The sequence below is a fragment of the Oryzias latipes genome, chromosome 18 (genome assembly GCF_002234675.1).
Source record: "Oryzias latipes chromosome 18, ASM223467v1".
Lineage (NCBI taxonomy): Eukaryota > Metazoa > Chordata > Actinopteri > Beloniformes > Adrianichthyidae > Oryzias > Oryzias latipes.
The window spans coordinates 3,645,058-3,658,407 of record NC_019876.2 but is presented as its reverse complement, the minus strand read 5'-3'; the positions used below and the strand labels follow the sequence as shown (position 1 = coordinate 3,658,407).

Below are 13,350 nucleotides of genomic sequence, written 5' to 3'. Positions count from 1 at the left end.
GACCAACTAGTGATTGGTCCTAGTTGGTCTGAGTCACGTTTCCAGGGCAACTACTGTGGGCAATCACGAGTGAGCTTGTTGAAATCTACACACCTTCCACTGTAATTGGCTTGGGAGAATCTGTCAATCAAACGTTCAAGGTGTAGGTGCCAACAGGTTTCATATGGTTTTACTACGGCATTTAAATGATCAGTGGATAACTTTAGTAACTATAAAAATAAATTTATGATTAGCAAGAACATGTTAAAAAAAGTATCAGATCAAGAAAGGTGTGACTTTTTTCTGACTGAGTAACAGATGTTTAAATCTCTATAGAAGTTTATGGGATTTTGGCTTCTTGGAGCCAGCGAGTACTTCCTGTTTGGAACGCAAGGCGGGAGGGGTTAGTGTGTCTAGGTCATCTTAAACTCAATGTTTTAAACAGTAGCTCTGTTTAACAGGGCCATTTCCTTTTTCTATGAACCTACAACCAATGGGGCCCCCAAAATGGTACAGTGCGGTCTGGTTTAATGGGTTCATTTTGTAACAGAAAGGCTCAAAATACCAGACTGAACCCGACCGTACCTCTCAGTGAAAAAAGGTTCAGTCTGGTTGTTCTGGCCTTCATAGACCTGGACCTCCTTTCTGAGGGCAGCAGATGGAAGAGTTGGTGGGCTGGATGGTGCTGGTCACGCAGGATGTTGTGGACTCTCTTTAGACAGTGGGTGGTGTAGAGACTACTCATCTCTGGGAGAGTGGTCCCGATGATTTTCCCAACTGTTTTCACCACCCGTTGGAGTCTCTGCTGATCAACCTTTGTAAAGCTGTGAAACCACACTAGGAAACAAATGTCAGAACAAACTGATAGTGCAGTTGTAAACGTTCACCATCACCTGCCTGGAGATGTTAGCCGTCTTTAGTTTCCTCAGGTAGTACAGGCGTTGTTGGGACTTACCCACATCTGAGGCAGTGTGTGGACCCCAGGATAGGTCCTCAGTCATAGTGACCCCCAGAAATGTAAAACTCCACCATCTCCACCATCTCTGTGCAAATGGAAAGTGGCTGATGGTTTTTACTGCATCTCCAGAAGTCAACAATAATTTCCTTGGTCTTTTTGAAGTTTGAGATCAGGTCATTATTGTTGCAGCATGACGCCAAGTGTTGCACTTCCTTACTGTAGTTTCATTATTGTTGTTGATGAGTCCAAGCACTGTAGTGTCATCAGCAAATTTGACGATGAGGTTAGATGAAGACGATGAGCAGCAGTCATGAGTAAACAGAGAGTAGAGTAGAGGGCTCAGCACACACCCTTGGGGTGCTCCTGCGTTGATTAAAACCGTTAATGAAGTGTACTTTCCCACTCTAACACTCTGTTTGCGGTTAGTTAAAAAAATCTGTAGTCCAGTTGTAGTGCAGTGTTGAGTCCAAGGTGGTGTAGCTTGGCTGGAAGCTTGAATGGCTGAATTACGCTGAAATCCGAACTGTAGTCCACCAAAAGAAGTTTTGCATTGGTGTTCTTAAGCTTCAGATGCTCCAGATACTCCAGTAACCTATGGAGCACAATGGCAATGGCATCCTCCCTTGATCTGTTCTTCTTGTAATTGAATTGATATGTGTCCAGTGAAGGTGGTATTGCAGCCTTAATGTGTTTGATGACCAGTTTTTCCAGGCACTTTGCGGGAATGGAAGTGGCCGCCATGGGTCTGTAGTCATTTAGACACGTGACCTTCGATTGCTTAGGAATGGGGATTATTGTAGCAGATTTGAAGCTGGTGTGGACCCATGCTGTGGAGAGCGACAAGTTGAAGATGCTGGTAAAGACACTCCTTCATCACCCGGCCCAGCACGCCATCTGGCCTGGCTGCTTTCCTGGTGTTGATATTTTTGTAGAACACGCTTCACCTCATGTGTGCTCAGGACTGGGGGAGTGTCAGTAGGATGGGGGGGCAGGATAGGTGCTGTATTTTCTCTGTTAAAACAGGCAAAGAAGATGTTTAAGTCCTCAGCCAGTGTAGGAGAGTCTACTGGGGGGGGGGGGGGGGATTTCCTCTCATAGTCAGTGATTGCCCTTATGACTCCTTGTGGCGGAGTCGAAGCTGGCTTCAATGCGCCTCTTGTATTGTTGTTTAGTGGCGTTGATGCAGTCCTGGCTTTGCTGTATGCTTCCTCATCCCCAACTCTGAGTGCGCGGTTCCTTACTTGTTGCACTCTGTATATCATCCAAGGTTGTTGGTTTTGGAAACACACGAAGCTGTCTCCAGTTTGTTACTTTATCCACGCAGAAGCAAATGTAATCCAAAACAGTGGAGGTGTAATTATCCAGAGTCTCAAGAGTGATCATGCCCTGCTCTCTTAATACATCCCAATTTGTGTGGTGGAAACAGTCCTGAATAGGGATGGGTACCGAGTCCCGCTATTGAATGAGCCCCGGGGCCACATTTGTCAAGACCGCAGTATCGTTGAGATCTGACCTGAACGGTTCTGCCATCGCTACTGGAGAAGTCGCTTTTTTCTGTATCCCACAAGATGTAAACGTTATCTGCCATCTTTAACTCACCAAGTCAGTCAATTTTCCGTTAATTAATGATGATATTAATTTCGCTATCTCGTTGAAGAGGAGAGGTCTGTCTGGGTATTTGTGTGCACGGGGGGCGGGGCTGTTGTTCAGACAGTACGCGGCGCATGAAACAGGAACGCTTCCAAAGAGAGACGATGGCAGAAAGAGCTAAACTGTCCAAAATGCGGCTCTTTCCTCCCTGAGCTGCGGCTCTCTGTGTTTTGGTAAAATAACTGTCATGTTCTCAGATTGTCGTGGTGCCTTTAACACCCTCATGTAGAGCGAGCAGGCAGGAGGAAGATAGCAACACGTGAGCATACGGAGAGAGCATATCTGCAGCTGTGAACGCCGACAAGAGTCTGTTATGGGACGGAAAGTTTTTCTAAAAAGACAGTCAGTGGCGATCTTGTAGGGGGAACACAAAAAATCATTTTTTTCCCCCTAGATTACGACCAGCCATTTCAGCGCAAAATTAATTAAATTTGCGCCCCTTTTATCCAGTTACATTACTGCTACGATGACTGCATGTTGCGCTGTCTGTGTAGAACACGCTGGAGGGGGGGGTTGCACGCGGGGGAAAACAATGAACAGGTAAAGAGGAGGGGGCGGGGCTTAGACTCATCGCTGATGATTCCAGACAAACTAACAGGATTTACTGAATTTAAAGAAAAAAAATAATAGAAACGAGTCTGCATCAAAGTGAATTTGTTTCCATCATGTCATTCATCTTAACTCTGGGTGTTTGACAGAAGAAAGAAAAGTCTGTTTAAGGTTGTGGAAAATGGACGAAAGATCAAAGGAAACATAACGCTCATAAAGAATAAAAAGAATTAGATTAAATAATTAAATAAATATCCTTTCAGCATTTTGAATCAATACAAGAATTGCCAAATGAACTATTGCGATATATTGGCAAAAACATTTTTTCTAACACATCTAGTGTTAAGTGCAAAGGTGACCTAACACCTGTGCTCAGGTGAGTGTTTATGTTCTTCTAAAATGGATGGTGGAACGTGAAAAGAAGGAGGGAGAGTGCCCAGCCATCCCTACTCCAGCAGCAGCGGCAGCCAGAACCCTCCAACACCACATGGCAGCAGGCAGGGAACAACCGCCCCCCGGGCGACCACATCCGCCACCCAGGCCAGGGCCAGCAGGACCGCCGCGAGGCCCCCAGAGCCAGAGAGCAGGGAGACGCAGAGGGAAAGAGAGCGCCGCCCCAGCCCAGCCAGGAAAGCAGCCCCCCCGCCGCGCCGGAAGAGCCCAACGCAGGGCCCCACCGGAGAAGGATGCCCACAGCCCCAGATGAGCACCCCACCACCACCCAGGAGTTCCGGGCATCCCCCCGCCCCAACCCCAGGTACGAGCCAGGACCCCCCAAGGGAGACCCGCTCCGCACTCCAGGCAGCCACCCACCCGGCCCACGGTTGGTCCAGGGAGGAGCAAGGCAGGGGCCCGCCGCCCCCGCCCAGGAAGGGGGAACCCCGGGGAAAAAAGGGTGGCCCACAAGGGGTGTTATGAATATGGCCCGACCAGGCCCGGCCATGTTGGAAGTTTGGCGGGGCCCAGCGCTCAGGGGCAAGGACCAGGACCCACCCCCCAGGGACACGAACACCCCCGGCTCAGGTGTAATATGAACCCCCGCACCGCGCGGAGAGAGCACCGCCGGGCCCAGGGAGCCGGCACCGAAGGGACACGGCCGCCATCGCCAAGGGGCCCGCATCCCCCACCAGGGAAGGGGTAGGGGACAGATGGACCCAGGTCCCACCTTCCTTGCAAAATGTCTGTGCGTGTATGTGTGTTTGAGAGGGTGTGTGTGTGCATGTGTTTGCGTTTATGTTGGAATGTACATATTGAAGGGGGAGGGGTGTGTGTACTAAGGGGGGTGCAGTTAAAATTGGCGAGTAGGGCACTAAGGGGACATCTCCTGATTACTCACAGTGATGTCCCCTCACCCTCCCCACCAAGGGGCCCTAAATGTCTAAGGTGCGGTTAAAATTGGCGGGTAGGGTGCCAGGAGGACATCTGCTGCTTGCTTGCAGTGATGTCCAAGCACCCCCCCTACCAAGGACCCTACATGTCTAAGGTGCAAATAAAACCGAAAGAGGGGGGGCCCACTCCATACGGCAACCATAGGAGGGGGGGCCACTGCCAAGTAGCCCCCCCCAAGGCGCATCGCAGGCTAGACCCCCCACCCCCTCACCCTAATATGAGGTTATATGAGGAAGGGGGGTAAGTTGGGGACAGCTAGTCTTTAATTTTTAATTGAGTGATGATGTTTGCAAAAAAAAGACAGAGCACGTGTCAAATATACGTGTGTGCTAAATATACGTGTGTGCAAGTGTCAGTGAATAAATATGCAACACTCCCTGTGTCACATGCTAAAACCTACTTTGAGTTATGTTTCACTAAAGAACAAAGAGTTTCTCTCTAACAACATTAAATTCCCTGGGGTGTTTTTTTAGGAACAATGCCGAGAATTATCTAGTTCAATTTGGTGAATTTGTCATGATTCTTCAGATACACAACGTAGATTAGATGCACAACTTATTAAAGATTGATGTGCACATGCTGGGCTGTAATTATTAGTATCAACCCGATACCAAGTATTTACAGGGCTAGTATCACCAGTATGTAGATACAGATACTTTTTCCTTGAAATGTTATGATCATAGAATCATTTTGGAAATACACAATTTAAATGTGTATAATAGAACACAGGAAAGAGACTTTTGGTGAAAAAAACTGTTAATTAACTAATTAGAACAATGTAAACTGAACATACTGTCATGGTGCCTCTGTCAGACTCCTCCCCCTCCCCTCTCTGCTTGGCTCCTGATGCGACTCAGCTGCGACCACTTACCTCATCACCTGCCTGCTTACTTAAGGAGCTCCAGGATCAGCATTCCTCGCCAGTCCGTTGCCCCTGATGGAATTCATTGCCACGAGTGGTCGCCTAAGTCTGCAGCCCTTCCGGAACACAGCCTCGTCATAGCCTCCTGTCAAGCCACGAGCCTCTGCCGTTCCCTTAATCCACCACAAGCCTCTGCCAAGCCTTCAGCCCTTCACGAGCTGCGGTCGCAACCACCAGTGACGTCACGAGCCGACGAAAACCCACTTCTTCGTGGGTCCTCCCCGGAGTGTGCCGCTTCATCAACAACCCTCTAAACAAAGATCTGAATATTAAACCCTTTTCAAACCATTACAGAACTCACCTGCGTCTTCTTCTGGGTTCCAGCGTCTGGGTCTGTTTAGTTCCGTTAGCCATGACACATACATGAATTCTAGAACATGTAGATCAATATGGTACAATAATAATATCAAAACAGTTACTAGTGCAAAATTGAAAAAAAAATCAATGGTAACACTTAAAAAAAACAACATAAGCAGATTTTTAAAATAAAGGCAAATTAACAAAGTAACTAGTAAAAACACAGGCCAACAAAAGCTACACTGTAATAAATTCAGTTAAAGTTCCATTAGTCGTCACACATTTGAGTGTGTGACTTTTGTTCTCTGCATTTGAGTCCTCCTCTGGGCGAGCAGGGAGCTGCAGACAAAGCTGCACTCAGGATCTATTTGGTGGTTTCAACATATGTAAAAATGTAAACAACACAACAAAAACTCCTACCATTGCATGCAAGTCAGTTAGTCATTGGCGCAGCGGTTAACGCTCTTGCCTCACAGCAAACAACACATTTGCTGTGAGGCAAGAGCGTTCTTGGTTCAAGTCCCGGCTGGGGGACCTGAAGCAGAACATTTCGGGACATTTCTGTTTCCATAGGTGTGGATGTGAGTGGGCATGGGTGTGTGATTGTGACCCTGAAACAGACTGGTGACCTTTCCAGAATGCCCCCTGCCTTCGCCCGGGATAGGCTCCGGCAGCCCTGTGACCCCGAAAGGGATCAAATGGAAGAAGATAAATGAATGAATGCATGCAAATATGGGACTCTTTGATGGATGAATATGTGAAATGCGAATAAGCGGAGGAACACTGTAGATGCAAAAACATAAAATCTCTGGAACGTCTGATGGATAAAAACAGTAAAAGAACCAGGAGGCGGATGAGTCTGTGAACAAGATCAACCTAATACCAAACTATCAGGATTGTCAGGGTTAGTTTGTAACTTCAATATCATATTCAGTCATGGGTTTCTGCTGTGTTACCTGTACATGCTACCTCTGGGTCAGACCAAGCAGTGGCCTACCGGCTCCCCTGACCGCCTGTCCCTGACAAAGTCCTCTGCTTCAACCTTCTGGGCAACCAAACCAGTTTTGCAGCCTTTAACCCTTGTGCTATCCTAGGCACGTTAACATTGGGAGTTGGGTCATCTAGACCCGCTAGACAGTGCTCTGAACCTTTTTTCTTCAATGATTTGTGATCTTCACTGGTGTCCATGGATTACATGAAATCCTCTGCACCTTCATCCACCTTTGTCATGGTAGGGAGAACACGTCAGCGTAAGGAGAAGGATTACAGACGTTTCTATGGCAGTAAAACTCCTCACTGGACACTTTATGGACTTTTCTCTGACAGACATGAACATTTTCACAATAGTCTCTCGTGTTTAAATTCTCAAATTTCAAACCTTTATAAAGTCCAGGAATATAGGTTGAAAACAAAGATCCGATCATGATCAAAGTACCTTTGAAGACACAGAGGAGATTGATTGACCAGATCCCCAACCAATCAGAACACAGAACAGGGTGAACTGTTTGGAAAAAAAAGCAGCCTAATCTCCAACAGTCTGAGGGAAACCCTGAAAGATGAACTGCGACGTAGAAAGGGAACACTGTCTTTTGTTCTATTTGACAGGGAGATTTAGAGGAGTTCAGATCAAGGCACAGATTGCAGAAGAGTGGATTAAATCTCTTATACCACAGTCCTGGTGAAAACTGGATTCTGATTGGCTGCTGGGTGCGTATTAAAAAGTGACAATCGCATGCCTTAAAAAGTAGTTCCGGTCACATAGCTTAAATATTCTGTATCACTAAGCTGGCTTCTTTAAAACAAACTTTAGCTTCATCATTTGGACAAAAACAAGCGGTAAGAGGTGAACTTTTTTCTCTGAACTGATGCTTTATTTAACCCATCGTGACCATCAGCAAGGATATCACTTTCCTTTGCCAGCTGAGCCGGCAAACTAGTGCCGTGCCGACGCGGTGCACCACGTTACAAATAGTCCGCTTTTTGAGAAAAAAGCAATCCAAACCGAAAAAATAACATGAATAAAAACGGATTGAATATTTATTTCTTTTTCTAAGTGACCACGGTACAAATGGTTTATTGTCAAAGTATACATTATCAACATTAACGCACACCGCCGAAGCAACCGTCCTCTGCTTTGTGTCGGACGGTTCAGATTTCCACGTTGTGCGTAATTTTCTGATAATGCATACTTTGTCTGCTATTAACCCTTATGTTTTAGGTGGGGAGGGGGGCCATACATTTTTTTTTTTCTATTTTTGTGCTGATTTTATATTATGTATTTTTTTTTCTTTTATGTAAAGCACCTTGTGTTATAGTTTATATGAAAAGTGCTTTATAAATAAAGTTTGATTTGATTTGATTTGATAATGTATCAAAAGGTTCAAAGAAGAGCAAGACTCCACTGTTTTTGTCATCCACAAATTTTTATTTATTCTTTTTTTGTCTTTTAAATGCTTAACAGATAATCAATTAAACAGAAAAGGAAAACATTTTTATTTTCAACAAAGTTTTCTAAGCAACAGAAAAAAAGAAACAATCACATTAAAAACAAGATTAAAAGGACAATGTGAGGTATTTGAAGGAGTGCACTATTTTACTTCAAACTATAGGCAGACTTTCTTTGACAAAGCCAAATTAAAATGATGGTCAGAAGAAAATATATAATGAAAGGCACATCATTTTCCAGTTTTTATCATGTATTACAAATGGCTTTTGGAATCACATTAACTTTAAAGTTGTTTGATATAATTTGATTAGAGTAAAAAAACAGTTCTTAGCTTACCCAATGTCAATAAAACAGCAGAGAACAGATAAATGATAAAGTTGATAAACGACAGTTTCCTTCCCTTTTCAGAATTAGACAGCAGCAGAATTCCTGCAGTTCAAGTTAACAAATTTGATTAACAGCAGCCAGAACTGATCTTTTTCACACATCCAGGTTCAGAACCAGGATTGGATCAGCACTCTGATGTTTAGTCAAGGTCCCCATGAAAGAAATCTGAAAGAAAAATCATGTGAGACTGATGCTGTTTTTTATGTTTGTTGTCATGATCTGAATCTATCAGGAAAATCCTATGAGGCTCCTTTAACAGCCTAACTAGAGTGTCTTACCTAAGGAGTCCAGACCATGCTGATCAAGGCTGGAGCTCCACGTCTGTATCTGAGAGATCTGCGTCTTCTAGCTGAACCAGAGCAACCCTGGAAGACAAAGTTCAGACGTTAGAACATTTTCTGTCCTCATAGTTCTCATTAAACGTGTTTATTCAGTAAAGTTTCCATGGAGACGTACCGGCTCACAGATGTTGTTCTTGTTGAGACACAGCTGCAGCTGGCAGTGAAGGTAGACTTCTGAAGGTTCCTTTCCAGAGAACTCAAACATGTTGAAGGAGAAGGAGTTGGAGGTTCCTTCTCCATTTCCCATCACTTGAACTGTTCCATCCTCTGCATTTGCACAGCTGGTAACAAACAAGAAAAAACAAACTATTGTCAGAACTTTTAGATGGTTGCCTTGAAGCAGGAGGTTCTGATCGTCTCACCCGTCTGTGATCAGGTCATATCTGGGAGAGCTGCTGGGTGAGTTCCCACTGGTTGCCCAGCAGGAGTCGGTCACCACAGAAACCACCTCTGCATCCAGACCCTCGGTCTCCAGCACAATCCAGATCTTCTGGTTCAGCCTGACATCACTGTTTGGACCCAAAAGTTGGGTTTGGGCAGCATCAGAGTAAGCCTTCATGGTCAAGCTGTAGTGCCACTCTCCAGATTGGAGGAAAACTTTCACAGAGCTGAAAAAAGCAGAAGGTTCGTTCATTAGCCAACCAGTTGATATCAAGTTTCAAATTAGCATTCTAATCCTGGACCTGCCTGATCATCTTTGATCTCAGAAACCAAGGTAAGACCTCATGGACTACCAGTTGCTTTAGGTTACAGCAACCACATGCGAGAACATTCCTGTGTTTTTATGTTCTGGGCTTAAGTCCAAGTCAATGGCTACCCCTGGAGGGTGAACCCAAGTTTGATACGTACTTGTCCAAAATATTGAATGCCACATTCTGCAGTTCAGGTGCAGGATGGCTGCAGGAGAACTCAATGAAGACTTTATCCTGACGGGTGATGAGGTCTAAGGAGCTGTTCCGGGTCACAACTGCATTTGTGAAGATGACCTGGCTGTTGTTGGTCTGAGGAATCAGATGTTCAGAAGTAAATCAAAATGTTTTTTTGTCAACTGAAAAGGAAATGAATGAAATTCAACAGAAGTTCCTAAATTATAGAGCAGCAGGAGAAACTTAGCAGAGAGAAGGTGGAGATGTTTTTGAGGAGAATGAAGAGTTGGAGGAGGAAACCCACCGTGACCTCTGTTCCACAACTGTCACTGCTAAAGCTGAACTTCAGCATGTGACTCTCGGGGTCCATCACACCTGTGCAGGTCTTGTCATTGAGGTGTAGGTGATTGTAGTCGATGCCGTTTTCCTTCAGGAGACAACCCACCAGAGTGAGTGAGGCAGTGTTGTCCTTGCAGACAGTTGGACCTCCTGAACATGTGAACAATGAGTCAAACTATGAAATGTAGTCCTTTCTAAGTTCTGATAATCAGGTCTGACAGCTGACATACCCAGTCTGTTCTGTTCAGTGTACTGTGAGGCATAAATGGCTCTACAGCGGCAGTCAGTGTTTCCGTGGATATCTCCACAGAACTCATGGTCACTGCATTTGTCCTGACAGATGGGCTCAGGGTGGTCTGCAGAGAAGAACAAGTGTTACTCTGAGAATGTAGGGGCTTTGACAAACAAAGATCATTTCTGTAACGTTCTTACGGCACTTAGCTGCTGTCCACCAGTTCTGCACGGTAGATTGACTCTTCTGGCAGGCTTTGGCGTAGGCCTTAAGGAACTGACACCTGAGACCGTCCACTGCAGGATACTTGTTCAAAGTGCTTCTGCAGGCAATTATGTATGACTCTGGATCAACAACAGCATTACAGGAGGAGAATGGTGCAGCTGACAGGACGTCACACCTGTTCAATGCAGGAAAGAGAAAAACAGAGAAGACATTAAACAGATGATCATTTATACTTGTTCTTTATCACTGAAATCACTGAAGATGAATGGAGGAATCTGCTTACTGTTCAATCACAGTAATGGGGTTGATGGTGTCGTCAGCAGGGTCTACATACTGTTGCTGACAGCTGCAGGCGACAAACAACACACAGTCAGGACTGTTCTAATCTTTCATCAAACAGCAGCAGAGCAGCAATCAGTGAGACTCTGACTTTGTGATCAGATGTTACCTGGAGTCACTGGACAGCCTTGAAGATGAGGAACTGCTAGAGTCTGCACACAGACCCTTAACATTGACAGGTACATCAATGTAGATCTGAGCTGTGGTTCCATCAAAGAACAGAGACACAGGTGAACCATTGAGTGAAATATTGGCAGTGACTCCAGTCTGGTCCTTGGAGAGACCAACACCATTAAACGTCTGGACTGAACCACTGAGGGTCACAGGTGAGCCTCCCACCTGTTGGACAGCAGACAGATTGAAGGAGGAAACAGTCAGTAAAACTCCTCAATCATCTTCAGAGCAGAGGAGGTGTGGAGGAGATCAACTCATGAGGTTTTAGTCAGCTTACCAGGACTCTGTGTCCTTGTAGCAGCTGAATGTCATCATCCTCACTGAAGTCCAGAGTGACACTGTCCACAAAGCTCACATCTCTGCGACGCCGTTCCAGAAAGTTGGCCTTCAGAGTGAATCCAGCAGACTGATCCTGCAGCAGAGTGTACTCACACCGGTCTGACACTGAGTTGACATTTCCACTGATGTCAATGACAGAGGGACCAGTGACTGTGCACAGGTTTCCATGGACGCCTGCAAAGATGGAGACAGGTGAGAGTTTTAAACCAAACTTTGTATAAATAGATCATCTGATTTTCAGAACATGGTTTATCAATACTTTGTTAGTTCTTACCTGTCAGTTCACTGACAGCAAACAGGAAGAGCAGGGGGCGGAGCATGTTGGAGGATATCAGATCAGGCTGGAAAATAGAAATGGAAAGTAAATTTTTATTTTAATTAAATGTACATTAAAATCTTCAGATTGGCATAGATGCTCCAATTTATAAACCACTTTGTAATTTTGTACAATTGTTCAGAAGAACACCCCATTTTACCCCAAACTAATTTTTCAAAAAACAGAAATAAATAGATTGATTGACGGATTTAAGCTACAGTGATGCTACTTGATAAAAAGGTATAAATGACTTTGAATCAGTTTGAAACTCTCAACAATTCATGTAAGGAATCAACTTGACAGAAGGATGCTCCAACAGGTCTGCAGTCTGTCTTACCCTCAGCAGACAGGAGGAAGAGTGAAGATGATGATGATGCTTCTCCTTTTCTCTGAAGATCCTGCTCAGGGTGTTGGTGGAGATCACCGTTGTGTCTCTGGCTCTCTGTCTGCCTCTTTTTATGCTCATTCTGGCCTCTATCCACACCCAGAAGAATTCAAGGGGAGGGCTGGAGGTGTATCACCTGAGGGGAACCAACCTGTAATGTGATGAATCAGCAGCTTGGAATGTACCATTGTGTATTTTTTTAATTAACTGTTAACTAGTTAAGAAAAACATAAACTGAGAATATGTCATCAACTTTCTGAATCATAAATCAAATAAACTCGATAAAGAAGTTTCTGCAAAAAGGTTGTAAAAAACAAAATCAAGTCAAAGTAATGTTTAGTTCAAAAGTTTCAAATATCTTATGTGTCACGTCGTTGATGGGCCAAGTTCTATTTCTTGTAAGGAGAAACTAGAGGAGAAATAAAATTTTAATCTGTGATGTCTTTCAAAATATGTTTGGAATTTTGTTCCGTCTGAATGTTCATTATTCAGGCATCGTCTGTCATTGCTTTGGCATTTAGGATTGACAAAACCGGTTTATTACACTAAATTGGGTAATATTCAGGTCAAATTGCTCAATCTGACTATTAAAGAAAAAAAACAGGTTACAACTCTTTCCAAGAACATTTTTCTGATATTGAAATTCCACTTGAAACTTTGTTTAACCTGAATTATTAATAATTAAAAATTCTAGTTTTAAAAGAATGAGCTTTCTAAAAACTTGAAGAGATCAAAATGTCGTATTTCAATGGTATTAATTTAAATAATGAGGTTGAGGTTTACATTTAGAGCGTGAATTCCAAAATATTTATGAATAATTCCTTTCATTACAATTTCAATTCATGAAACAATTCAATCACCCACCCGGGACACCAACTGTTTGTACCCCTACCCACACGAAGAGACTGAGGAACAGCTTCTTCATCAGAGCTGTGAGTTTCCATACACCCCCCCCCCCCCCTCGGACTTAACATAACCCACTAATCCCCCGTTACTACACAGTTGACAATGCTCTGGCTGCACTTTCAATCATGTATATATTCATTCATATGTGCAATATTCATCCCATTTTACTGTACAGTCTCAGTCGTTATTTATTATTTTTTTACAGTATTTTTGGTATTTGTTGGAAAAGAGCTGCTGGAAAGAAATTTCATTATGCACTGCATAATGACGATAAAGATTCTGATTTCTTAAAGTTACAACATCAAATATTT

At 44.1% G+C, this 13,350-nt stretch overlaps 1 protein-coding gene across 1 annotated transcript; it reads right to left on the bottom strand.

The window, feature by feature from the left end:
- Positions 1-8,236: 8,236 nt before the first annotated feature.
- Positions 8,237-12,214, bottom strand: LOC105357844 (alpha-tectorin-like). The gene is made up of 13 exons (XM_023948984.1): positions 12,086-12,214; positions 11,707-11,773; positions 11,371-11,606; positions 11,029-11,258; positions 10,864-10,926; positions 10,548-10,755; positions 10,354-10,468; positions 10,089-10,273; positions 9,768-9,919; positions 9,281-9,526; positions 9,034-9,199; positions 8,856-8,942; positions 8,237-8,742 (listed from the first exon to the last, which is right to left on the bottom strand). The coding sequence occupies exons 1-12, from the start codon at positions 12,212-12,214 to the stop codon at positions 8,856-8,858; spliced, it is 1,884 nt and encodes a 627-aa protein (XP_023804752.1). The 3' UTR covers positions 8,237-8,742.
- Positions 12,215-13,350: the final 1,136 nt, after the last annotated feature.

Bases quoted from the DNA above. Each gene is read 5' to 3' on its own strand.
- LOC105357844 (XM_023948984.1), bottom strand. From the start codon at position 12,214: ATGAGCATAAAAAGAGGCAGACAGAGAGCCAGAGACACAACGGTGATC. The intron at 11,774-12,085 runs GTAAGACAGACT...TCTATTTTCCAG, and splicing joins CTTCCTCCTGTCTGCTGAGG to CCTGATCTGATATCCTCCAA. The intron at 10,756-10,863 runs GTAAGCAGATTC...TGCATTGAACAG, and splicing joins CCCATTACTGTGATTGAACA to GTGTGACGTCCTGTCAGCTG.